The sequence below is a fragment of the Urocitellus parryii genome, chromosome 12, assembly GCF_045843805.1.
Source record: "Urocitellus parryii isolate mUroPar1 chromosome 12, mUroPar1.hap1, whole genome shotgun sequence".
NCBI lineage: Eukaryota > Metazoa > Chordata > Mammalia > Rodentia > Sciuridae > Urocitellus > Urocitellus parryii.
Window position 1 is genome coordinate 64938663 of NC_135542.1, and position 25907 is coordinate 64964569.

Sequence of the window (25907 nt, forward strand, 5' to 3'; positions counted from 1 at the left end):
GTGCATGTACCTATTTGATGGAGTGTTGTCACTGTGTTTTCTTGTAGCAGTTGCAAGATTTTCTGGTCTAATTTCTAAGTCTTTGATCATTTTGACTTTTGTGCAAGGTGAGACAGATCTAATTTCATTTTTCCATATATGGATATCCTGTTGGTAAATATCTTATTAAAAAAATTTTTTTTTGGCAGTTGTAGAAGGACAGAATACCTTGATTTTATTTATTTTTATGTGATGCTAAGGATTGAACCCAGTGCCTCACACATGTGAGGCAAACATTTTGCCACTGAGCTACAGTCCCAGCTTGGTAAATATCTTCTTGATTAGGTGGTTACTTCCTGAGTTTATGGATGTGATCTTTGTATGGTCCAATGTTTATGTTTTTAAAAATAGCAATTATACTTAAAAGAACAAATTAAAAACAAAACACAATAATAATTATTATTGGCACTGGGGATTTAACCCAAGGGTACTTTACCATTAAGCTACATACCAAGTATTTTTTATTTTTTTTTCCTTTGAGATAGGGTCTTGCTAAATTGCTGAGGTTCGCTTCAAACTTCTCTTACCTCACACTCAAGTTGCAGGGATTACAGGAGTGCGTCACTACTCCCAGCCTAATGTTATTTTTTATGTATATTGAATGCACAAAACTTGACTTTTAATAGCTGCTAATTACAGCATAGGTACCTGCAATGATTAATTCCTCTTCCCAACCTCTGGTACAACAGTTAGTCATATTTAAAATGAGCCAATTCTTTCCTACTTGCCAACCTTGGAGATCTGGCCCACAACCTATGAAGTTAGTCTTTAGTGTGTTTTAAAAACATTTCCTTAGGTACCTGCTGGTTATTGATCTCAGTTTGTCCTGCAGTAAGGGGTTTTGGACCTGATTATTTGTTCTTCAAGTTTATCTTGTTTCAAGGAGTGAGTGGTGGAGAAACCCATTATATCCAGGTTGGTGGACCTGGCCTTTGTTCAGAACATCACTGTGGGGACCCTGTCTATATCATTATTTAACCTTCAAAATACTGTTAAAATTTTATTTTTTTAAATTAGTTTTTTTTTTTTGTTTGTTTTTGGCACTGGGCATTGAACCTCTGGGCTACATTCCTAGCCCTTAATTTTCAGGGTCTTGATAAGTTGCTTAGGGTCTTGCTAAGTTGCTGAGGCTGTCCTTGAATTTACAGTTCTTCTGCCTCAGCCTCCTGAGTCACTGGGATTACTAGCCACTGGGCCCAGCTTGGCAGTATTTTTTTTGGTAAGTGCTAAGGATAGAATCCAGGGTCTTGGCACATGCTAGGCCAGAGTATCCAGCCTGAGTATTGTTTTTGAAAAACGGTCTGAGAAGCTCTTCCAGAACCAGCATTTGGTGACAGTGGTAGGGTAGATCTTAAAGGGTATGTGCTGGGGTTGTGGCTCAGAGGTAGAGCGCTCTCCTAGCATGCGTGAGGCACTGGGGTTCAATCCTCAGCACCACATAAAAATAAAATGAAGATATAATGTCCACCTATAACTAAAAAATAAATATTATAAAAAAAGACATAGGTACATAGTCTCTTAATGACAGGGTTGTGCAGAGAAATCCTTACATTCCTTTCCTTTTAAACAATTGTTTTATTAGGATCCTAGAATACAGACCTAACCAGTATCATCTTCACTGTCACTACTGCTGGTGGAAAAACAGCTATAGCCACAACTTGTAGTGAATTTTTTCTTAATTTAAACATTGCCATGTTGCTTGTACATAGTGTTCTTGCCTTTAAAATGAGAAGCTCCCTTAATTTAGGCTTTTTAAAAAAATATGTATTGGAAATTGAACATGGGACCTCACACATACTAGGCAAACACTGGGCTACATCCTCAGCTTCTTTTGTTTTATTTTGAGACAGGAATTTTTAAAGTTGCCAAGACTCACCTCAAATTTGTGATCCTCCTACTTTCGCCTCCTGAGTAGCTAGAATTACAGGTGTGCACCAGCAAACCCTGTCTTAATTTAGTTTTGAAAGTCTCTTAAGCATCTGGTGAGAATGTGAAATTTACATAAATTGTTCCATTCAGACTTCATCTTAGATTGTAAAATTCTTGAGAGTCACTAATTAGTTCATCTTTTTCCTATCTTCTATGGAACACTATACACAATAGTCATTCAGAATTTGAAAATTACAGAGTTTTCACTTAATTTAATTTTTGTTCTTTAAGGAAGTTAAAATTTTTACAAGAACAGTTTCTTCTTAAATGAAATTTATATTGTAATTTAAAATTGTAATTAAATTTCATTTAATTCTCATTAGAATTAGAATGAAAGTTTAGCTATATGGAATACAAGTTGCTGTGTAGGAAATCTGGTTTGTATACATACTATTTGTCACCAAACAAAAATCAATTGATGGGGCTGGATCGTGACTCAGTGGTAGAGTGCTTGCCTGGCATGCATGAGGCACTGGATTCAATCCTTAGCACCACATAAAATAAATAAATACAGGTGTTGTGTCTACCTACAACTAAAAAGATATTTAAAAATCAGTTGATGAAAGTTTTATAATATCTATGAGAAAAGAAAAGGAGAAATGGAAATGTTTTCAGCCAACATGAGTTATTTAGGAGAGAAAATATTATTGATCAGAGTAGGGACATACCTGTTCTTCTGTATTTTTAGAGTGTTAATATAATCAGAAAAATCAGTCAAATTGTAAAGTATATGTCCTTGATTCTGCAGTTCTCCTTTTAGGACTTTATTGTTCAGAAGTTCTCATACAAGTTTGTAGAAGTGTGTGTGTGTGTGTGTGTGTGTGTGTGTGTGTGTGTATCTATCTGAGAGTTGAAAGTCTTGACTGTTGCAGTATTGCTTAAAAGTCCAAGTCCGAAGTTTTCTCTGAGTTTCAAGGCAAACCCCTTGTGAGCCCCTGTTGAAGTCAGTAAGAAATTATATATATCCAATATGAAATGACCCAGGGTAAATATACCTATTTCAAAAGAAAGGGAAAGGAAAGCAGCAAGGAGGGGCCAGACCAAAGCAAGACTGAAATCTGTAGGGTAAACATCAAGCTTTGCTTTGGTGGAAAGCAAAAGGGTTTGGGCAGCCTTACTCTAATCTTTGCTGGTGGCAGCCCACATGGCCACTTACTTCCTTGGGCTGGCTTACATGCTGCCTACAGCTTCCCCTGGTATCACATTCCTGGTATCTCTTTCCTCTTCTAGTCTTCACTGCAATTGTTTTTGGTTTGTTTGTTTGGGTACTACGGTTTGAACTTAATAAGGTTCTTAAATTTTCACTATGTTGCTTAGGCCCTCGCTAAATTGCTGAGACTGGCTTTGATCTTGTGATCTTCTGCCTCACTGGGATTATAGGCGTGTGCAGGCTCCTTTGCAGTTTTGACTTTACTCTCACATAACTCTGTCAGGCGTTCCTTGCAGGGACTCTGATACTGCCACACACTGCCTGGTCTCTCAAGGTTTCTCTTGAAATCTCATGGTCACTTATGGCCCCATTAAATCTTATATTTTGCATGCCTGCAAAACCAGCATCATGTGGAAGACACCAGGGTGTGCCACAGGTTTGGGCTATACTTGGTCCATTTGAATCACTGCTGCAGTGGCTTCTGAGTGCCTTTCTGGCCTGAGGCAGTCTTGGGCAAGCTGAGAGTCTGGGGGCTTTCTCTACTCTGCACATTTTTTAAACTAATTTACATTTCTACTACCCTGATCCTGTAATCAGTGAGGTCTTGCTACTTTCTAAGTTGCCTTTGAGGTTTATTTTTTATTCTGGTGCAAAACCTTTGGCTTCTTTTTAACATTTCTGAGGGAGGGGGAATGAATACTGTACCCAGGACCTCATGCATGCTGACCAGACTAGTATACCATTGAGGTATACTCCTATCCCCCTTGGCTTCTTTTTAACATTTGTGAACTCTTTGGCAATTATACTTTTCTTAGCTGTGCCTTTAGACACACTCCTTTTCAGGCCAAATAGAATTTTCCAAATCTTTCAGTACTATACCTTTTTGCTCCTGTTCTCACAGTAAATTTGGCTAAAAGCAGCCAATAACAAACTTTGCTGCTTTAAAATTTTCTCAGCTAAACTGGTCCATCACTTTTAAACTCAGGCTCCCACAACATATCATGGCACGGGCAAATCATAGCCATATTATTTGCCACAGTATAATACCAGTTGCTTCTAGTCCAGTTCCTTGGTAGAGATTTTCTGAAATTTCACAGTCTGGCCTTCCTATCAACCGCTGGTCTCCTGAGCCCCCACCAGACTCATCCATTAAGCTCCGTGTTCGGTATTCTAGGGTTTCTCTATTCCAAAGTCCTTCTGTGAACCAATTCCAAAGGCTTCTGAACCACACTGTTTTAGTCATGTTTTCATTGCTGTGCTCTAAAGAACTGACAAGAACAATTTTGGGGGAGGAAAAAGTTTATTTATCGCTTCCAGTTTCAGGGGCCTCAGTCCATAGCCAGCTGATTCCATTGCTCTGGCACAAGATGAGGCAGGACATCAAGGCAGAAGAATGTGGCAGAAAAAAGCAGCTCAGTACATGATAATCAGAGAGTAGAAAGACACTAAGCTCAGCTCACCAGGTACAAAATGTAAACTCCAAAGGCACACCCCCAACGACATCCCTCCTCTAGCCATAAACTACTTCCCTTCACCCACCACTCAGTTAATCCCATCAGGGGACCAATCGACTGATCGGGTTAAGGTTCTCATAATCTAGTCATTTCACCTAAACCTTCTTGAATTGTCTCACATAGGAGCTTTTGGGGGACACCTAATATCTTAACCATAACACACACTGTCAAGAATGCTCACAGGAGTAGCCCTATTTCTTTTCTTTCTTTTTTTAAAAAATATTTATTCTTAAGTTTTAGATGGACACAGTATCTTTATTTTACATTTATGTGGTGCTAAGGATCGAACCCAGTGCCTCGTGCATACTAGGTGAGCGCTCTACCACTCAGCTGCAACCCCAGCCCACCATTTCTTGATACTAGTTTTCTTTGTTAGCTTTCCATTACTGAGATGAGCTTTGTAAGAGACAAGGTTTATTTTGGCTTGGGATTTAAGAGTATCACTGTCTGATCAGTTGGCCCTACTGCTTTGGGGCTAAAATCGAAGCAGCATGTCTTGGCAGGGAGCATGGGGTAGGACAAAAGCCTGTTCACCTCATGGCTGGGACATGAAGAGAGTGTGAGACAGGGTACCATAGTCCCCTTTGTGGGCATGCCTCTAACCATCTAAAACCTCCCTCTGGGCTTCCCCTTAACAGTTCCACCACTTTCCAGTGGCGGCAAGCTGGGGATTAAGCATTCAACACAGGAGCCTTTGGTGGGTGGGGTGTTCAAGATCCACACTGTAGGAGTATCCGAGGATGTTCACTGTAGGATTGTGTTAATATCAGAAAGTACAAGAAACTTTCATCTTACACTTTTTAGAGTTCCAATTTTCCTGAAACAAAAGCACAGATATATAATTAGAAAGGTATTATTTTAAAATCTGTGCACTTGGAAAAATGTCATTTTACATTCATTTCTGTCCCCTTCTTTGCCTGACAACATGGCTGATTCTGAGGAAGAGAGAATTTACTGAAAAGAAATTTACTGGTAAGTCTTCCCCACAACCCTCACGTGGGAATTCAACCCAGGATTTGATCTATCACTGAGCTATATCCCCAGCCCTTTTTTTGTTTGTTTATTTTGTTTTGAGACAGGGTTAAGTTGCCCAGGCTGGCCTCAAACTTGCAATTATCCTGCCTCAGCCTCCTGAGTGGCTAGCGTGGTAGTGGCAAGGTCTGTGCCACCTCACTCAGCTAAAAAGACCGCTTAATGCTTTCTTCTTCAGTATTAGTAGTGACATTAACTAACGGTTTGATAGCAGACACTTTTCTAACTAACTCAAGGGTATATATTCCAAACATTTTTGGTACAAAATGCTAAATTTCTTTGAAGAATTATTTTGTCACTTTATATTCCCACTATAGTATGTTATGAATATGTCCATTTTACTATTCCCTTAGCATTATAGAATATTAAAATTTTAATAATAAACTTAATATTTTTCTTATAAAAGCAATATAATTGTTGAAATGTGGAAAATACAGAAAAAAATATTCCCATACATATCCATATGTTCCCTATCAAGAAGTAACTGGGTGCAGTGGTGAGTGCCTGTAATCCCAGCTACTCTGGAGGCTAAGGCAGGAGGGGATCAGAAGTTTGAGGCCAGCCTCACCAATTTAGTGAGATCTTCAGCAACTTAGCAAGACCCTGTCTCAAAATGAAAAATAGAAAGGGCTAGGGATATAGTTTAGTTGTAATAGCCCCTGGGTTTGATCCCAAGTACCAAAAATAAAAATAAAAGAAAGTACTACTAAAATTTTTGTCATTAATGCATTTATTCTTTTTGAATCCTAAGTATGCTTACTGCTGGGTATTGGCCATGGTGTTGCTGCAATTTAATTGAAGTGGCTGAGGGGCCACACCACAGTGTGTACCCATCTCTTGTTAAGTAGTGCTTGACTTCAATGTGCTGTTTTTATTTTTGCTTGTTCCAAGATTGGTTAATCTCTTTCTTTTTAACTTGGATTTTGTGCTGCTAGGGATTAAACCAGGGCCTCATGCACACTAGGCAAACTCTCTACCAGTGAGCTGTATCCTCAGCCCTGGTTAGTAGGGGAGATAGATGCTTGCAGAATGAATGAAGTGACAGCAGGAAGAGAGAAAGGTTAAATGAAATCTGGGAAAATTCCATTCCTTAGAAGTTAACAAACCTGCCTCTGATAAGTTTGATATAGTTGAAGGACCAAGTGAAACTTGAATAAGAATAGTTTGTTACTCAGAAAGAGCACTTAGTCAAAAACTAATCCAAGTGGCACTGGCTTGGAGTAGACAGATTGAAGATTGTAAATATACTCGAGTTTTCTTCTAGAATTCTTACTGTTCCATCTTCTGTATCTGTTTATACACATGTGAAGAGGGGTCTATTCGGAAACTAAATTAGAATTAAATTACAGCATCATCAAAAAACATCAAATGCCTGCGGATGAGTTTAAAGAAAATGTATAAAACTTCTACATAGAAGCTCCGCAGTGTTGCTGAAGGAATTAAAGAATAACTTCAATAAATGCAGGCTATATCATGACAGTATGTATTTTCCCCAGATTGATATGAAGATTTAATGTAAATAAAACCTTAGCAGGGTTTTGAGTGTGTGTGAATGTGTAAAAATTGAGACTTTTTAGAATTTTTACATCAAATTAAAGTTTTATGGAAATGGAAAGGACCAAGAACAATGAAGACAAGGAGTTTTTAGAGTATGGTTTGTTTAGCCCTGGCTGTCCTCAGAGACCTGTAAAGAAGTTTGAGAAATCAAGACAGTTTTCAAAACAACAGGAAGATGTTCCCCAGCTCTTCCCTTGTGTGGATTTTGCACTTATAGTACAAAATAATGGTGGGTAAAACTGCTGGTACCATGGCACAGGTCAGGCCTATGCACCAATCTCTGCCAGTGGTCATGCATTCTGTAATTCCACACGTTGAGGTCCCCCCTCCCCCCAAAAGCAAGTTCCATTTAAGAATGGTCTTAGCAAGGTAATACAATTTATTAATTTTAATACATTTTGAATCTTTTAAAAAATTTAGGCAAAATTTATATAATATCAGGTTAACCCTTAACCACCGTATGGTGTCCAGCGTGCAACATCATTCAGTGCATTGACAGTGTTGTTTGACTATCACTTCCACCTTTTTTGGTGAGATCACTTATGTTTTGCATAATGAAATGGGAAATTACCATAAATTCACTTCTACTGCTTCTGGAGCTGTGATGGTTGTCTTGAAGTAAAGTCATAGGCTTGTTTGAATTATGAGCTGAAGTAACTGCCTTCTTCATGAGACACCATTTTTGAAACAATTACTGAAAGATAAACCAGGGTTGTTTAGTAGACTTTTTGAAAGTGAAGAACTTTTTATAAAACTATAATTGTTAGTCATTTCACAATGTATATGTATTTAGTCTGCGCCCAGCACAGACCATATCAAGGTTCCGCTATGTGGGAAATCCTAAGGGAATTTAAATTAAAGATATAGACTCTAGTTACCTTTAAAACCAGCTCCAGGACAGCTCCTCGAACCCCCAGCCGCAAGCTACCCAAGAAGTAGCGAGGTTTACTGAAGAGGTGTGTGTGCGGCGGGTGGGGGGGGGGGGAGAACACGCCAGGGAACAAAAATTCTGGGGAAAATCTCATCCAATGAATGTTAAGGGGGGCAGTGTTCCAAGGTCAGATGAGACAATTGGATCTTCGAGGGCTGTGGTCAGGCACGCCTTCACATGGACAAGCCCTAGGACCCAATAAGGGTGGGGAAAGCTCTAACACAAAGAAAAGTGTCTGAGCGCCTCTCACCCAGCCAGGGAGGTAACTCAATCACGTGCAGGGATGGCTTCCCACATGTGTATATCAAAAGACTATATTATACACCATTAATATTACAATTATTGCCTTATATGCCTCAATAAAAGTGAGGGGAACTCTAGTTGTCCATTAAGATAGAAGTTGGAAACTGGGTGTGGTGGAGCACACTTATAATTCTAGCAGCTCAGGAAGCTGAGGCAAGAGGATCACAAGTTCAAAACCAGCCTCAGCAACTCAGTGAGACTCTTGGGATGTGGCTCAGTGGTGAAGCACCCCTGGATTCAATCTCTGGTACCAAGAAAAAAAAAAAAGGGAAATTGATTGAAGAGATTTGCAAAAACATGAAATACTACCTCTCACTGTTCATTAAATTTTTTTTTTTCAAAAATATATTAAGGGACTAGAGCTGTGCCTCACTAAGTTGCTGAGGCTGGCTTTGAACTCAAAATCCTGCCTCTGGGATTACAGGTATATGCCACTGTGTCTGGCTAGAGCAATTAATTTTTGAAGGTAGACTTTTTCCATAGGTGGTCATGCATATCATAAACTAATAGATGATCAAAATGTTTATCTGTAAACAAAATTTTTTCTGTGTAAACAAAGAATGTTCCAAATACTCTGCAAAGCTATTTGTAGTAGATGGGAGTAGATTGTCAGAAGTTTATTTATTGATTGGTACTGGGGATTGAGCCCCAGAGGTTCTCTACAACTGAGCTACTTTCCAAGTCCTACCTCAACTCTTTTTTTTTTTTTTTTTTTTTTGGTGATTTGAGACAGGGTCATTCTACGTTGCTGAGGGCCTCACTAAATTACTGAGGCTGGTCTCAAATTTGCCATCCTCCTGCCTTAGCCTCTTGTGTTGCTGGGATTACAGGCATGTTGCCACTGTCCCAGCTGCCAGAATTTATCTGTTGCCATGGTTAGGGTAGTTTCTACCTAGTTTGGATGAAAGCTTAGTGTACCCTGGAACCAAAAGCAATGGTTGGTAGTTGGGGACATTGCTCAGTGGGAGAGCTCTTGTCTGATACGCACAAGGCTCTGGGTTTGGGCACAGGCAACCCTTCCCAACCAAAAGCAGTGAATGATGGAGCAGTCCTTTCATTTTCAGGATCACGGAAAACTGTTCAGAACCCCATCCTTTTAGAAATTGAAACTTTTATTTTTAAAAAACCATTTTATGTATATATGAGCAATGAGGCCCGTGTCTATAAGTAAATTATGATGCTGCTATGTTGTGTTTTTTTTTTTTTTTTTTGGTGGGGGTGTACTAGGGATTGACCCCACTGAGCCACATCCCTAGCCCTGTTTTTATTTATTTAGAGACAGGGTCTCACTGAGTTGCTTAGAGCCTCACTTTTGCTGAGGCTGACTTTGAACTTGGCAATTTTCCTGCTTCAGCCTCCTGAGCTGCTGGGATTATAGGCGTGCACCACCGCACCCCGCTATGTTGTGGGTTTTAAGGATAGCTCCTTATTGGATCTTGGATCATGAAGATCTTGCCTCATTCTTTCTTTTTTTTTTTTTTTTGGCTCAATGCTGGGGATCAAAACAGCGTTTCATACCTCAAGCATGCTAAACAGGTGTTCTACCACTGAGCTCTGTCCTCAGTCTTGCCTTATTCTTACTTATGATTGTTGTATATTGCTCATTAATTTAATCCCAACTAATGGATATTTGGTTCAGTTTCGTCTTTTGCTGCTAAAAATGATATTGCAAAGAATAAATTTTTGTATGGGTGATTTGACATTTTTGATTGTGAATATACCTGTCAAAGTAAAATTGCTAACAGTGTCCTAATACAGTGTTCTGTATTTGGTATATGTATTTTCATATAAGTAATAACATAGTACTCCCCTGTGGATTAGCATCTCTCTTCGGTTTATCCATTAATGTTTTAGAAGCTTATTTGAAATCTTTTAAAAAATATTTTTAGTTGTTGATGGACCTTTATTTTATTCATTTATTTATATGCGGTACTGAGAATTGAACCCAGTGCCTCACACATGCTAGGCAAACACTCTACATTGAGCCACAACCCCAGGTCCTGGAATCTTTTTTTTAAAAGGCGCTAATGGAGGTAGTTTTTTTTTTTCCACATTTTATTATGCCAATATTTTTATTTTAAGAAGTTAGATTTTGCCAGCCATGATGGCACATGCCTGTAATCCCAGAAACTCAGGAGGCTGAGGCAGGAAGATTGCAAGTTCAAGGATAGCCTCAGCAACTTAGCAAGACCCTATCTTAAAATAAAAAGGGTGGGGATATAGATCAGTGGTGGAGTTAAAGTCCCAGTAACAACAACAAAAAAGTTGAAAAGTTAAATTTTGTAATTTATTTTTTGTAATCTGTAAACAAAATTTGAATTAGCCAATCTGGTACCCATGGGTGAATATACATAGTGCTACTCAAAAAATGAATTCAGCATGAGGAAGTTATTTAGTATGCCTATTAGGATCTTAGGATTGTTAGTAGAAGGAAGACTGAAGGGAAAATATAGTAAGTAAAGAAAACTCATGTCACAGTTCAAAAACAAAAAAGAAAAGAAAATTAAAGTCTACTAGTTTACTAGTTAAGCACACACACTTTTTTTTTTTAAAAGCAGCAGTACCAACGATCCAACCTAGGGCCTTGTGCATGCTAGGCAAGATCTCTACTGGCTGAGCTTTGTCCTCAGCTCTTAGCATGCTTTTTTTGAAGATTGTGTTTTCCTACATAATCTTTCGTTTGACATCTTAGTGGCTTGTGGATTGAAGTGTTTCTTATTCGCATCACAGTGCAGAGGAGGACTGGGTTGCATGCAAAGCGTGTCCAACATATTGTCATCAGTATTGGTGTTCCACGTGTTGTGGGACTAAGATTTTTCCGCTGTCAGAACAATGTCTTGGGCTGGGGATATAGCTCAGTAGAGTGCTTGTTTCTCATGCACAAGGACCTGGGGTTCAATCCCCAGCACCAAAAAAACAAAAAACAAAACAAAGAACAGTGTCTTTGTTACTCTGTTCTGGAGATGAGAGTCTATCTTCCTACTTCTATTGGTATCTCTGGAACATTCCACTTCTTGCAAGATGGTTCTTCTTCTTTTTTAACTTTTTGGTAGTTGTAGATGGACAGAATGCCTTTATTTTATTTGTTGATTTTTTTTTTTTTTTTTAATGTGGTGCTAAGGTTGGAACCCAGTGCCTCACATGAGCTAGGCAAGCGCTCTGCCACTTAGCTACAGCTCCAGCCCCAGGATAGTCTTATTGAAAGGGAAGGGTAGCATCAAGAGAAGGTCTTTATCCTCTTGTTTCCTCTTTGACAGTTTCTTTCATATTTGTTATCAAGTCAGTATTTTCCGTGTTACGGACAGAATGGGCTTCCTAAAACACTGCTTGTTTTTTTTTGTTTTAGAAAGAGAATTTTTTTAAAAAAATATTTATTTTTTAGTTCTCGGCAGACACAACATCTTTGTTTGTACATGGTGCTGAGGATCGAACACAGGCCGCACGCATGCCAGGCGAGCGCGCTACCGCTTGAGCCACATCCCCGGCCCTAAAACACTGCATGTTATTCCTTTTTCTTCAGAAAACCACAGACCTGTTATATTAATTGAGACTTCTCTTTTTTGGCTTTTCATTCCTCCACTTTACCTATTTACAAGAGCCAGTTGTCTCATTTTCGTTTCTATTCATTAACAAGTATGAAAACGGGGTGAGAAGGTATGACTGTCATCTAGTAGGGAAAGGCCAGGGATGCACAACCCTGGCTGTAGTGCTAGGATCCAAGAAGGCCTGATGTAGAGTCATCATTGTCAGCTGTCCTTGGTCCCTCGGTGTAGTAGTCATACAGTTCTTTGTACTTTATCTAGTTAAGATCCCCCTTTCATTTTAAATTTAATTTTATTATCTAAAAAAAAATTAAATATATAATTGTCTAATAATATACAAGATTGTTCCCACTCTGTAATCATTTCTCTTCTGTATTTATCAATCTAATTGCTACTATTAATTTTTCAGTCTTAGAAATTTCACTTCTTTTTCCTATTTCCTTTCCCTGTGTTTCCAGAATTTCCATGACTTTTTTTTTAACTTAACCAATTTTTATGTTATGAATATGTAAATATTCTTACATATTCTTTCTTGTATAACCTTTTCTTTTCTTTGGAGTTATCATTGTTTTGCCTTTTCTTTTTGATTTTCCAACATGTAAAACTTTTTACTGCTTGCATATCTGAATGTGTATGTATTTCACCCTTGGCTCAGGATTTGTTTAGATACACAGTTCTGGTTTGGAAATCATTTTCCTCTGATGTTTGACTTTTCCCCTTTAGTCCATTTTAAAGTGTTTCTGTTGTGATCTCTAATTTTCTGAAAGCATTTTTGATCTTTGAACTTTGTCATTTTTTTGTTTGGTTGTTCATTGTATTCAGGGGACCAAATGCTGGATGAAACTTGTCTATTCTTTAAATGTCCAATCACAGTATGTAGTATTTTGAGATTTTTCTTTATATGAAAAATGTTCAGAATCCAGAGTTTCTGGCAAATTTAAAACTCAGAGAGCCAATGTAAAAATGGCTTTTTTAAAAAATGAAGAAATAATGGCTTTTGTTGAACATGGAAAATTTAAAGTCTGTTTCTACATCTACAGGAGTTATTTTTTATTGTTTTTGTGGTACTGGGGATTGAATCCAGGGCCTTGCATATGCCAAGCATGTAAATTTCACTCTCAGCCAGAAGTTGGTTTTTAAGTTAGGCCACGTAGGGATCACTGTGGTCATACTTATTAATTGTGTAGGTTCCTGGACCCATCTCCAAGAGAATGGGATTCAGTAAGTCTGGTATGGCACAAAGAAAAAGTAAAAAAATTGTTTTTTTGATACTGGAGCTAGAACCCACTGAACGACATCCCTAGTCTTTTTATTTTTTTTTATTTTTGAGACAGGATCCCTCTAAATTGCTGAGGGGGTTGCTTGCTATGTTGCTGAGGCTGGACTTGGACTTGGCAATCCTCCGCAGCCTTCCAAGTTGCTGGAATTAAGGAGTACACCACCATATCCAAACATGATTCAGTATTAAATGTTACTTCATGAAATTAATGTTAAAAATATTGCTTTGTCAGTATAGCAAAAAAAAAAAAAGTATTTCAGACTCTTCAGAAATTCTACTTATTGCCTCAGCATGCTGCATGTGTAAGCACATGGAAGTTCTCTGTTGATGTGCTGATGCACCAGAGTAATGTCTCTGTATGTGGTTCTGTCCCTTGTAAGGGAATGTCAGTTGTGTGTTGACTTGGTGTGTGTTGACTTGTCAGGTGTGTGTTGACTTATATGTGTTGAAGGAATAATGCTGATTTTTATGCATTCACTAATAATGTGTGAATAAAATATATTAGGTAAATAGAAATCCTTATAACTCTTCCAGGAACCAAAAAAGAGATTCACTAGTATAACGTGTAATATCATATTATAGAGTTGGAGAATTCTTAGAAAATGTACCTTTTAATCAATATGTTAGTTTAATTTTGGTATTTTGCTTTGCTCTCAGTAGTTTTACTTTTTTTATATTTATTGTTTAGTTGTAGTTGGACACAACATCTTTATTTTATTTATTTATTTTTATGTGGTGCTGAGGATCAAACCTAGGGCCTCACACATGGTAGGTGAGCGCTTTATCGCTGAGCCATAATCCCAGCCCACTAGTTGTTTTACTTTGAATTGTACTTTTGTAATCCAAAAGCATCTGTTCTTCTTTCCTGCTTAATGTATATGTGGTGTATTTTGTGTGTGTGTGTGTGTGTGTGTTGCTGGGGATTGAAGCCAGGGCCTGGTGCATGTAAGGCAAGTACTCTACCAGCTGAGCTGTATCTCCAGCCCCGGTGTATTTATTTTTGCATGTTGGTTTTTGAGGCTGTTGTAACTTCTTCTTTTCTTTTTTTAGAAAAAATTAAATGATATTATGACATTTTTTTAGTGTTTTTTTTTCTTTGTGTGTGTGTGTGTGTGTGTGTGTGTGTGTTTAATTTTGTGGTACTTAGGATCAAACTCAGGTTATTGCTTGTGAGGCAAGCTCTCTACCCTGAACTATATCGACAGTCTGATGTTATGACATTTGAAGATAGTTTTTGCCAGCTCCCACCCAAAGATACTTTGTAAACCCTAATCATTGCTTCTAACATGAATAATTCGTCAGAATTTCCCAGCAGATCTGGAGATAGAGTAAAATTTTGAAGCTGGTGAGAATAATTTTTATAAATGGTTGTAATAATACTTCTACCTAGATAATCTTAGTTTTTCTTGAAGTGTAGGCAAGCCTTTTTAAAATAGATTTTCATATCTGAAGTCAGGTCCAGGCCTCTGATCAAAGGTAAGTGCCAGAGCTGGGGTGTATCAGGCATAAGGCGGTGCTCAGTTCTCAGCGCGTGTACACATATACACACACACACACGCCCCAAAAAGAAAGAAAAATAAATACTTCCAGACCTCAGGGTTTGTGAATTTATGGATCTTTATGTTGTCTCTTATTCTATTGGAAGTTTCTTGTGTTTAAATTTTAACTAGTCTGTAGAGCAGTTTCAATAAAGGTAAATTAGTATATATCCTTATATGAAGGTATATTATTTTTTGACTCTTATATGGAGTGTCTACTTAAGAAATCTGAATATTATTTTATTTATTTATTTATTTATTTTTTAAAGCATAGGAAAGGAACATTTTTTTTAAGAGAGAGAGAGAATTTTATTTATTAGTTTTCGGCAGACACAATATCTTTGTATGTGGTGCTGAGGATCGAACCCGGGCTGCACGCATGCCAGGCGAGCGTGGTACTGCTCGAGCCACATCCCCAGCCCTGAATATTATTTTAGTCACTGGTTTGTATAGTGCTGTTTTTGTCTGAAGATCTCTTGTATAAATTTACCTTGTAATATCTATCTATAGATTAAGAAACTCAGTCTGAGGTCTTTGTATCCACTTCCCTCCATTATTAATTAGGAAATAAAATGTTCCATGTTGTTAATATTTATCACTCATACAGTTTCTGTCATGGCCTGATCTCTCTAAATACCTACAAAGTCAGCCCCTTTTTATAGGTTACCCAGCACTAGCGTTGAAAAGCAGGTATAAGTGGTCTAAATATATGCATTTAAATATACTCCTAACTGCCATCTAGTTTCTTTCTTTCTTTTTTTTTTTAAATTCAATTTTTCAAGGAGAACTTCAAAACTGCCATCTAGTTTTAATCCTACTCCTGCCTTTTAGTCCTCCTGGCTTTGCATGTGCCATCACTGTGAAGGTAACTGATGACAGACTGACACTTATTCATGTTTTTATCTTTCAACAGGGGAAAATGCAGTGTTGCTCTTCTGAATGAGACAGAATCAGTATTGTCGTATCTTGAGAAAGAGGTAATTCATAGTCATTCCTGTTCTGTGTGTTTTCCCTCTTTATTTCATATGAACCCCATATCTTTGTTTTTATTTCCTTTTGTACCAAATCATTATTACACCATTACAGTGTTACAGTAAAGGTGTAATGACTAGAATGTGTTTGTGTAATTTCATTTTCCTGGTTAATTGAGGTAAGAGCAAAAACTCTGCCTTGTTTTTTTAGTCACCAGTGAAAAGGCTTTCACAAGTTAGATAAATACTTTTGGCTTAAATAAATAGATACTTTAGTGTACTTGTTTGGTATACTTATTTCCTATATTTTGGCTTTAACAAATGAATACTGCAGTATACTCTGTTACTTTTGTTTTTTTATTTTTTTGAATTTTTAATATTTATTTTTTAGTTTTCGGTGGACACAACATCTTTGTTTGTATGTGGTGCTGAGGATCGAACCCGGGCCACACGCATGCCAGGCGAGCGCGCTACCGCTTGAGCCACATCCCCAGCCCACTTTTGTTTTTTTAAATAAATGGCTTTTCTTTTAGATTCTTTCCAGACGAGATTTTGCCATTGTTGGTTTGTTTCCTTTTCTGGAATCCTATTAAAGTTTGTCAATTAATAATATTTCTTTCTCTGAACCTCAACAAGAAACATTTAACAGGTTGAATTAGATAGAACATGTACTTCATTGGAAGGAGGAAGCTCTTATAAACAGAATGTTCTATTGTATACATAAGATTAGATAACATTTAAAATAATATCATTAGTATTATGGGAATATATTTTACTATTATTAATGTTTTAGTGTTTAATCTCTCTTTTTTAATACTCCCCACCCCATTCTCTGTTTCCTTCCTTCCTTCCTTCCATTGAACCCAGGGTACTATACCACTTAGCTATACCCCAACCCTTTTTATTTGAGACAAAGTCTAACTAGATTGCCCAAATTGGCTTCAAATTTATGATCTTCCTGCCTCAGTCTCCTAAAGAAGCACCACTGTTTCGCCCTTCCCCATTCTTTTTTTTTAAATATATTTTTTATTGTCAATGGATCTTTATTTTTTAATATGTAGTGCTAAGAATCGAACCCAGTGCCTCACAGGTAAGCATTCTACCACTGAGCTACAACCTCATCCCCCCTATTCTTTATTACATAACTGTATTTTAAAAAAGAATTAGAGACATATTTCCTTTTAAAAAGTATTTCTTCTATACTCAAAAGCATTGTTCTTATCCCAGAAGAAGAAAATATAACATAAAAACTTTAATACAAACAAGGAGAGCTATTGTTCACTAGAAAATCTATTTTAAAAAATAGAAAAGAAAAAAAAAACACATACACACAAGAAAATACACAAAAAAACTTTCAAAGTGGATAAAATGTAACAGCCTTTATAACTTATGCTTGTGAAATTTAAAAAAGATGATAGATTTTTGTCATTAGTCTGTACAAAATGATGGATAATAATAATGCTCAGGCATTGTGGCTTAGTGGTAGAGCGCTCGCCTAACACGTGTGAGGCTCTGGGTTTGGACCTTAGCACCACATAAAAATAAATAAAATAAAGATATGTGTCCAACTATAACTAAACAATAAATATTTAAAAAATAATGCTCAGAAATTAACATTAGTTCACAGAAGAAGAAATAAAATGGCAAGACATTCAGTATGTTTCAGTGTATTTTATTGGTGTATTTGGATAAGAGGAATTTTTTAATTGATTTTTCCCCCCTTCTCATTTATTGTATTTGCTTAAGGACTTTAGTTGATGAAACTTAGAAAAGATCTTTATCATCTTTATCATCTCCATTTCAATCTTTGGGCTAGGAAGAATTAATCTCTCTCTCTCTTTGCAGGGGGAAAAAATTAGGAAAATAATACTGCTTGTATCATATACTTTTTGATTTGAAAAACAGGTTTTTTTTTGTGTGTGTGATTTAGATTTGTTCTCTTGTCTATTACAAGATCATCCTTGAAAGATCTGTTTTGGTTTTTTAGTCATTTAAAAACACTGAGGGGCTGGGATTGTAGCTCAGTGGTAGAGCGCTTGCCTTGCAAGCATGAGGTACTGAGTTCAAACCTTAGCACCACATAAAAAAGTAAACAAAAATAAAGATATTGTGTGCATTTACAACTAAAAAAATAAAATACTGAGCCTGGACAGCGTCTTATGTCTGTAATCCTAGTTACTCAGGAGGCTGAGGCAGGAGGATTACAAATTCAAGGCCAGCCTGTACAACGCAGGATACCCTGTCTCCAAAAAAAAAAAAAAAAAGAGGGTTTGGGGATGTAGCTCAGTGGTATAGTGCTCTGGGTTCAATTCCCCAGTGCCACTAAATAAATAAATAAATAGTGCTTAAAATATTAAGATTGATATATTCGAAGTTGTTAACTCAAAGAACAGCTTTGTAATCATTATCCTTTACTTTTAACTGTTCATGAAATTGGCTGATCTAAACGTTCTTAAAACTTTTTTTTATAATATAGTCTAAACATTTCAAATATTTTCCTATATCAGTACATACAGATCGAAGGATTTTAAACAACTGTTTGACTCTAAGTATACTCATTTCTTTTTGAGTGAGTGAGTGAGTGTGTGTGTGTGTGTGTGTGTGTGTGTGTGTGTTGTCGAGGATTGAACACATGCTAGGCAAGTACTCTACCTCTGGGCTCAATCCTTGCGCCTAAAATCCTTTTTTTAAAAAAATATTTATTTTTAGTTGGACACAATACCTTTTATTTATTTATTTTCATGTGGTGCTGAGGCTGGAACCCAGGGCCTCACACATGCTAGGCAAGTGCTCTACTGCTGAGCCACAACCCCAGTCCCCTAAAATTCTTTTTTATTGGATCACCATGTTAATGAGTTTTACAGATTAAAAGGGACCTTAGGTATCTGTGGTTTTAAATCTCATGGTGAGCCATTGGCAGTGTTTTCAGATACTGAGTAATATGCTTTATTGTTTTTGTCTAGAAAGCAAAACAAAGAACCCTGAGTACATAGTGATCATCCCCTCTTACTCTGTTAAGGAGGATGGTTTTTTATATATTCGTATAGATTTTTACTTCTTAGATAACATTTAAAATATGCACAAATATCACATATTAGTGTCACTTTTTAGCACTTATTTAATCTTTTCTCCTGACAGTGATCCATGGTTAAAATATCATGTGGAATTTCTCAGTGAATGGAATAACTTTATTTTTTCCCCTTTGTCCTTACTATAGTATGAAAGAGCCCTAAAAGGAGTCACTTCACTGTCTAGCAGTTATCTCTTATTTGTAGCTTGCTTGGCTGATCTTGGTAACATGCTGATGGTAGGGATAAGCCCTTCTAGCATAGAATGCAGAGAATTATACAGTACATGATCTCTTGATCTTAATGGGAAGCAGAGGATAGGACTTTGCTGGTTTAGACTCCAGTGGCTCTACAGAATTTAGTACAGTACTGGTGGCCAGGTCATTTTCTCCATTAAGCCCCGTAACTCTAGGGCATTTGATCTTCTTAAGGGACCATTTGGAGTGTTTTATGTGTTCTATTGGTGGGTGGTGTGTTTAGTTATGTTTGTATGCCTGTCTGTACACATACCTGTATTTCAGAATTTAAAAGAGAACTGCAGAATTATAATTAGTAAGTATTCAATTAAATTTCTAATGTAATATTCATAAACTACATGTAAATTCAACTCTTACACAGTGTAGTCAATGTGAGATGTGTGTGTCTTTTAATATTTTGAATAAAATGTAGTGTGGACACTTAAACAATTAGAGTGCCTGTGTCCATGAAGACAGCCTGCTACTTGGTGCAGACATTGGAGGTTAGAAGATACTTGATTTTAGGTGTCTGACCTTTGAGTTTTGGTTTAACTTTGCTAGCTTTCCAAAACTCTGCTTTAGAGCAGTTAATGTTTTTCTCTTTCAAACTATAACAAATAGGGCTGGGCTTGTGCCTCAGTGGTAGCACAGTTGTCTGGCATGTGTGAGGCACTGGGTTCGATCCTCACCGCCACATAAAAATAAATAGATAAAATAAAGGTATTAAAAAAAAACTAAAATAATAAAACCTTATAATCTACTTTAGTTAAAGCTATTTCTTTTGCTTTTTAAAATTCTGCACTATTATACATGATGACAATAACACTGACTCTCCTTAAAGACTTATGAATTTGTTCACATGAAGGAAATTTTATATATTCTCTGAAGTTTTATGCTTTTATTATTGCGACATTGATTTTATTGCTCTACAAACAGTAAAAGGAATTAAGTTTACCTAGGTATTTTCTGTCATTTTTTTCAGGATACCTTTTTCTACTCCTTGGTCTATGACCCCTCAGTGAAAACACTATTAGCTGACAAAGGTGAAATCAGAGTGGGTCCTAGATACCAAGCAGACATTCCAGAAATGCTCTTAGAAGGTACGTTTTCTTTTGGGTTTCAAGTCCTATGAAAACCTGTGTTTTGAAATTCAAGTATTCTCATCCTCATGTGCAAGAAGCAAATTTAAGAGTAGAGTTATGAGCCCTTCCAGCCCTAGAAGCATAACATATAGCAATGGGAAATGATTTCTCTCATCAGTTATTCATTTGTGACTTCAGAGATTTTGAGTTTTACAGCTATATCTATCTGTAAGTATAGCTTTAAGATCGTTAGTGGTTTTGAACTTGTGTTTTAATGTGGTATGCTTATTCCTTGAGATTGTTGAATCCCTTTGAAGTCATTTAGCCCAGGCTAGATAGAGTCTAGCAAACAGCTACATTTTGGTGTGTGTTTTTTTTTAAAGCTGATCTGGGTACTTTATGTACCAGAAGAATTCAAAGCTTTTCATTTTTAAAAACAGATCATCCCTAGCAAGAGTTAGTTTTCTTTCTCCTGTCACAACTGTACACTAAGATCTATTTTCTAAAATAAAGTAAAATATTTTTACTTTCAAAAAACGAAATGCCACAGGCATAGTGGCACATGCCTGCAATCCCAGCTACTTGGAAGCTGAGGCAGGAGGTTTTTAAGTTTGAGGCCAGCCTGGGCAATTTACCTAGACCCTGCCTTAAAATAAAAATTAAAGCTGGGGGTGGTGGCACATGCCTGTAATCGCAGTGACCCACAAGGCTTCAAAGTTCAAAGCTAGCCTCAGCAACTTAGCGATGCCCTAAGCAATTTAGTGAGAATCTTCTCTCAAAATAAAAACTGAAATGGGCTGGGGATGTGACTCAATGATAGAGAACCTTAGGTTCTATCCCCAGTATCACCACCCAAATACCTCCTGGCCAAAAAAAAAAAATCAGGACTGTGTAATGTAGACAATGAATGCCGCCTCTTCTCTTTCATTCTACATGCATACTGTAACTGTTCAGGGCATTTCTTTTGTTCATACCTGGGCTTGCAAGGTTCAGGAACACTTCTCATGCAGTGGTATACTGCATATGTTATTTTGTAACCACTTCTTTCTCAACAGTATATGACTGGCATTTTTACATAAATAGAGTGAATTCATTCTGTTTTGTGACATTATCATTCTTTTCTTTCCATGGATGTATAATTTCTGTTTTTTTAACTTTATTCTAATTTGTTATATATGACAGCAGAATGCATTTCAATTCATATTACATATATAGCCGTATATACATATTTTTCATATCTCTGGTTGTACAATGTAGAGTCACACCATTTGTGTCTTCATACATGTACGTGTACTCTTCATACATGTACTTAAAGTAATGATGTCCATCTCATTCCTTCCCCCACTCCCTCTCTCTTCCCCTCCCTCCACTTTGCCCTATCTGGAATTTATCCATTCCTCCCATGGTCCCCCCTCCATCCCCATTATGAATCAGCATCCTTTTATCAGAGAAAACATTCGGCCTTTGTTTTTTGATATTGGGTAACTTCACTTAGCTTTATATTCTCCAACTTCATACATTTACCTGCAAATGCCATGATATTATTGTCTTTCAGTGCTGAGTAATATTCCATTGTGTATATATGCCATATTTTCTTTATCCATTCATCTACTGAAGGACATCTCAGTTGGCTCCACAGTTTAGCTACTGTGAATTGTGTTACTATAAACATTGATGTGGCAGTGTCCTTGTAGTATGCTGGTTTTAAGTCCTTTGGTTGTAGACTTAGGAGAGGGATAGCTGGATCAAATGGTGGTTTCATTCCCTTTCCAAGAAATCTTCATACTGCTTTCCATATTGGCTGCACCAGTTTGCAGCCCCACCAGCAATATATGAGTGTCTTTTTCCCCAGATGGATATATAATTTCCTCTTCCAGTCTCCTAATGATAGATTTTTAGGTATTGCCTTTTTTTTTTTGGCATTACAAAAGATGCTGACAGAAAATCTGCACATATATTATGTTTTTAAAGTCACAACTCCCTTGAAATGAAATGGTATATAAAATTTTTTGTTGTAATGCTGGGATTTGAACCTAGGACCTTGCAAATGCCAGGCAAGTGCTCTTCTGCTGATCTAATCCACTCACCCCTTTATTTACTTTTTAGATACTGAAAATCCTTTGCCCTGCATTTTTATGTATGAGGGACAGATTCTCCCACCAATACTGGTCATTAGGACTCTTGCCTGCCTTTGTTTTTACTTTTTCTTGTAGATAAATTCATATATCATTTTTTTTTAATTTGAGCATTTATTTTTAAAAATTATAATTATGGGCTAGGGTTGTGGCTCAGAGGTAGAGCGCTTGCTTATTAGCATGTGTGAGGCACTGGGTTTGATCCTCAGCACCACATAAAAAAGAAAAAAAGGTATTGCGTCAATGTACAACTAAAAAATAAATGTTTAAAAAAATTTTAATTATGCTTGCCATGGTTACTTTTAGCTCTTCTGTGAATTTCTTATGCATTTGTTTTTTTTTGTTTCATTTTGTTTTTTTGTACTGGGGATTGAACTCAGGCACTTGACCACTGAGCCACATCCCCAGACTTATTTTGTATTTTATTTAGAGACAGGGTCTCACTGAGTTGGTTAGCACCTCACTTTTTTGCTGAGGCAGCTTCCTGAGCTGCTGGGATTACTAGCATGTGCTGTTATGCCTGGCTCCTTATGCATTTTAAAATCTGGTTTCTTATTTTTTATTATTTGTTGATAAGAACTTTTTAAAAAAATATTTTTTAAGTTGTAGATGGACACAATACCTTTGTTTTATTTGTTTATTTTTATGTGGTGCCAGGGATAGAACCCAGTGCCTCACGCATGATGGGCAAGCGCTCTATCACTGAGCCACAACCCCAGCCCTTGATAAGAACTTCTTGAATATTAAAGGTATTTATTCTTTGTCCATAAGTTTATTTCCACTTTTGTCATTTGATTTAAAAGAGTCTGTTAAGGATATTTTGGGTTCTTTTTTCGTTGTAGTTGGACACAATACCTTTATTTATTTATTTTTATGTGGGCCGAGGATCGAACCCAGCCTCTCACACATGCTAGGCGAGAGTGCTCTACCACTGAGCCACAACCCCAGCTCCTAAAGAATCTTTTAAAAATATTTTTTTTAGTGTAGGTGGACACAATACCTTTATTTTATTTTATGTGGTATTGAGGATTGAACGAACCCAGGGTTTCACACATGGGAGACGAGCGCTATACCGCTGAGCCACAACCCCTGATTTAAAAGAATTTTAATAGTGACCTTAAATTTGTTTAATAGAGAAGTGTAGAATTTACTGGGGCTGGGATTGTGACTCAGCGGTAGAGCATTTGCTTAGCACATGCGAGGCCCTGGTTTCTATTGTCAGCACCACATAAAAATAAATAAATAAAATAAAGATATTGTGTTCAACTACAACTAAAAAATAAATATTAAAATAAAAGAAGTGTAGAGTTTATCAGTCTTTCCTTGAAGGTCTTTGCGATTTGCACAAAAAGCCCTCTACTTTTGTTTGGCTTCCATCTGGTTATTAAAATGAATATGCTCTTCCATGGGTTCTTCTCTCTCTTTGCATGTTTTTACTTCTAGAAACCAAACTCAAAAGTTAAGTCAACAGATAACGCACAAGAGTTAGATCATAGGATACATGGGTGTCCATGGTGGGTAAATGGGGTGGTTATGAAACATGTCAAGCCTCAGACTTCAAAATTCTTACAAATTCAAATACCTGGAGGGTAAGTCAGTAAAGCTGGGAGAGCAAAATGCCAAGTCTCTATTGACTGTTTTGGCAGTTTTTTTGAGTGGATTGTTTGTAGTGAGTGAGTTTATTACAGGTTGAGACATTGTTTATAACCTTTTTTGTTTCAGTGCTAGGGTTTGAACCTCTGGCCTAGTTCATATAAGGCAAGGGCTTTACTACTGAATTTATAGCCCCATCCCTTTTTAAGTTTTATTATAAGACAAGGTCCTTTTTAAGTTGCACAAGCTGGCCTTGAACTGGGTAATCTTTCTATCTTAGCCTCCCAAGCATCTGGAATTACAGGTGTGAGCCACCACATTCAGTTGCTTGTGACCTCCATGTCTGTGCAAATCACCTTGTCTCACAGAAATCAGTTTTGGATGTTTAGAGTCCTTAGTGTTTGGTATTAGACTTACAACACTGTACTTAAGTAGTTAGTAAACATTATTTCACTAAAAATTTTGGTTTTTAATTTTATAACTAGTGCTACAGTGAGTATCCTCTTTTATAATGTGTACTGCATGCTCTATAGATATAACTGGAAAATGTGTTTCAAGATGTGAAATTGCTAAATCATTGGGCACGTGTGTTTTAAATTTTGTAGAAGAAGCCAAACTGTCTTCCAAGTTGTCATTTGTATGAGGGTATTTTCTTATTTTAATTAACTTAGAATTTATATGCAGTAAACCGCACCCTTTTTAGTGTACAATTCTGTGAGTTTTTGACAAATGTATGTTCTTCTAGTAAAACAGTTCTGCAAGTCCATCTGTGTACTCATTGTACAGGTCCCCCCGCTTGATTCTGCATTCCCAAGCAGCCTTCCATTATTCTTCCCTAAATTTGATCTCTCACTTCTCTCGGCTCTGTAGATCAGGTCATTCACATAATCTTTTATACTGTTTTTATTATTCGACTTTTATAAGTGTGGTCTTTCAGAGATGTTTATTCTGTGGTTCTCCTTTGAGCATCGTGTGTAAGCCTACACATATAGTAAAGTTACATATTTTTGCTTATTAGTGATATGAATAAGTGCTGAACCAAATACTGGTTGGAATGCTTCAAATAACAACGGGGAAAAAACCCAAAACCAAAAACAATAACAACAAAACAAAAACAAGATCATACAGTCTCGTAAGCTCTTATTTATTTGAAAAAACTTTTGAATATAGTATTGGCCCCCGAAAAGCATAAAGGGTGGGATGTAATTTGGAAAATATATATACTTAGCTGGGAATTTAAAAAAAATTATTTTAGGAAACGATAAAGTACAATATTCTTTCAGTTCTCAGAAAAAACATGTGGTTCTTAGGTTTGTATTTTCCAGGTGAGAGCAATGATTCTTAACAGGTTTTAAGTTATGCCTGCTATTTAACAAAGGATCCTTCCTATTAGCAAAATGGGAATGAATATTTATTGATGGTATATCTTATAGTTCATGAACAAGTGTTAATTGATTTATGTGTGTCTATGTGTTAGTTGACTTTTAACACAATGTTTCTCCTAGTTTTTCTGTGGGTGAGTGGTTTTTTCAGAAATACTACACAATACAACCGTAAATAAGAAAAGTCTGATTGTTATGGACAAAGTGGGAAGCATACCCTCATTGAGCTTCTTGAGGTACCCCGGTGAGACATGGGGCTCAGGGGTTTACCATTTGAGTACTGCACACCTGGTACAAAATCTCCAGGAAACTGTTCAGTAAAAGTACTTATGTTGGGCTGGGGCTGTGGCTCAACAGTAGTGCACTTGCCTGGCATGTGTGAGGGTCTGGGTTCAGTTCTCAGCACCACCTTTTATAAATAAATAAATAAAATAAAGATCTATCAACAACTAAGAAAAAAATTAAAAAAAAAAATAAAGTACTTATGTTGAGTCTACTTCCATTTGTAACCTAGCAAAACCAAGGGACTCCACTGTATTCTCTTTTTCCATTTTTCTATCTTAAAATTTATTTTATTGCAAATAACACAAAATGTTGGAGATGCAGTTATACTGAAAATAAAAGTA

The 25907-nt window shown here is 36.8% G+C and overlaps 1 protein-coding gene across 2 annotated transcripts in view; it reads left to right on the forward strand.

The window, feature by feature from the left end:
• Mta3 (metastasis associated 1 family member 3) overlaps positions 1-25907 on the forward strand; it is a 137615-nt gene that overhangs the window by 39224 nt on the left and 72484 nt on the right. For both annotated transcript variants that reach the window (XM_026410994.2, XM_026410995.2), the window contains exons 5-6: positions 15728-15791; positions 20072-20189. In XM_026410994.2, coding sequence (XP_026266779.1) covers positions 15728-15791; positions 20072-20189 — 182 coding nt within the window. The remainder of the gene's footprint in view (positions 1-15727; positions 15792-20071; positions 20190-25907) is intronic.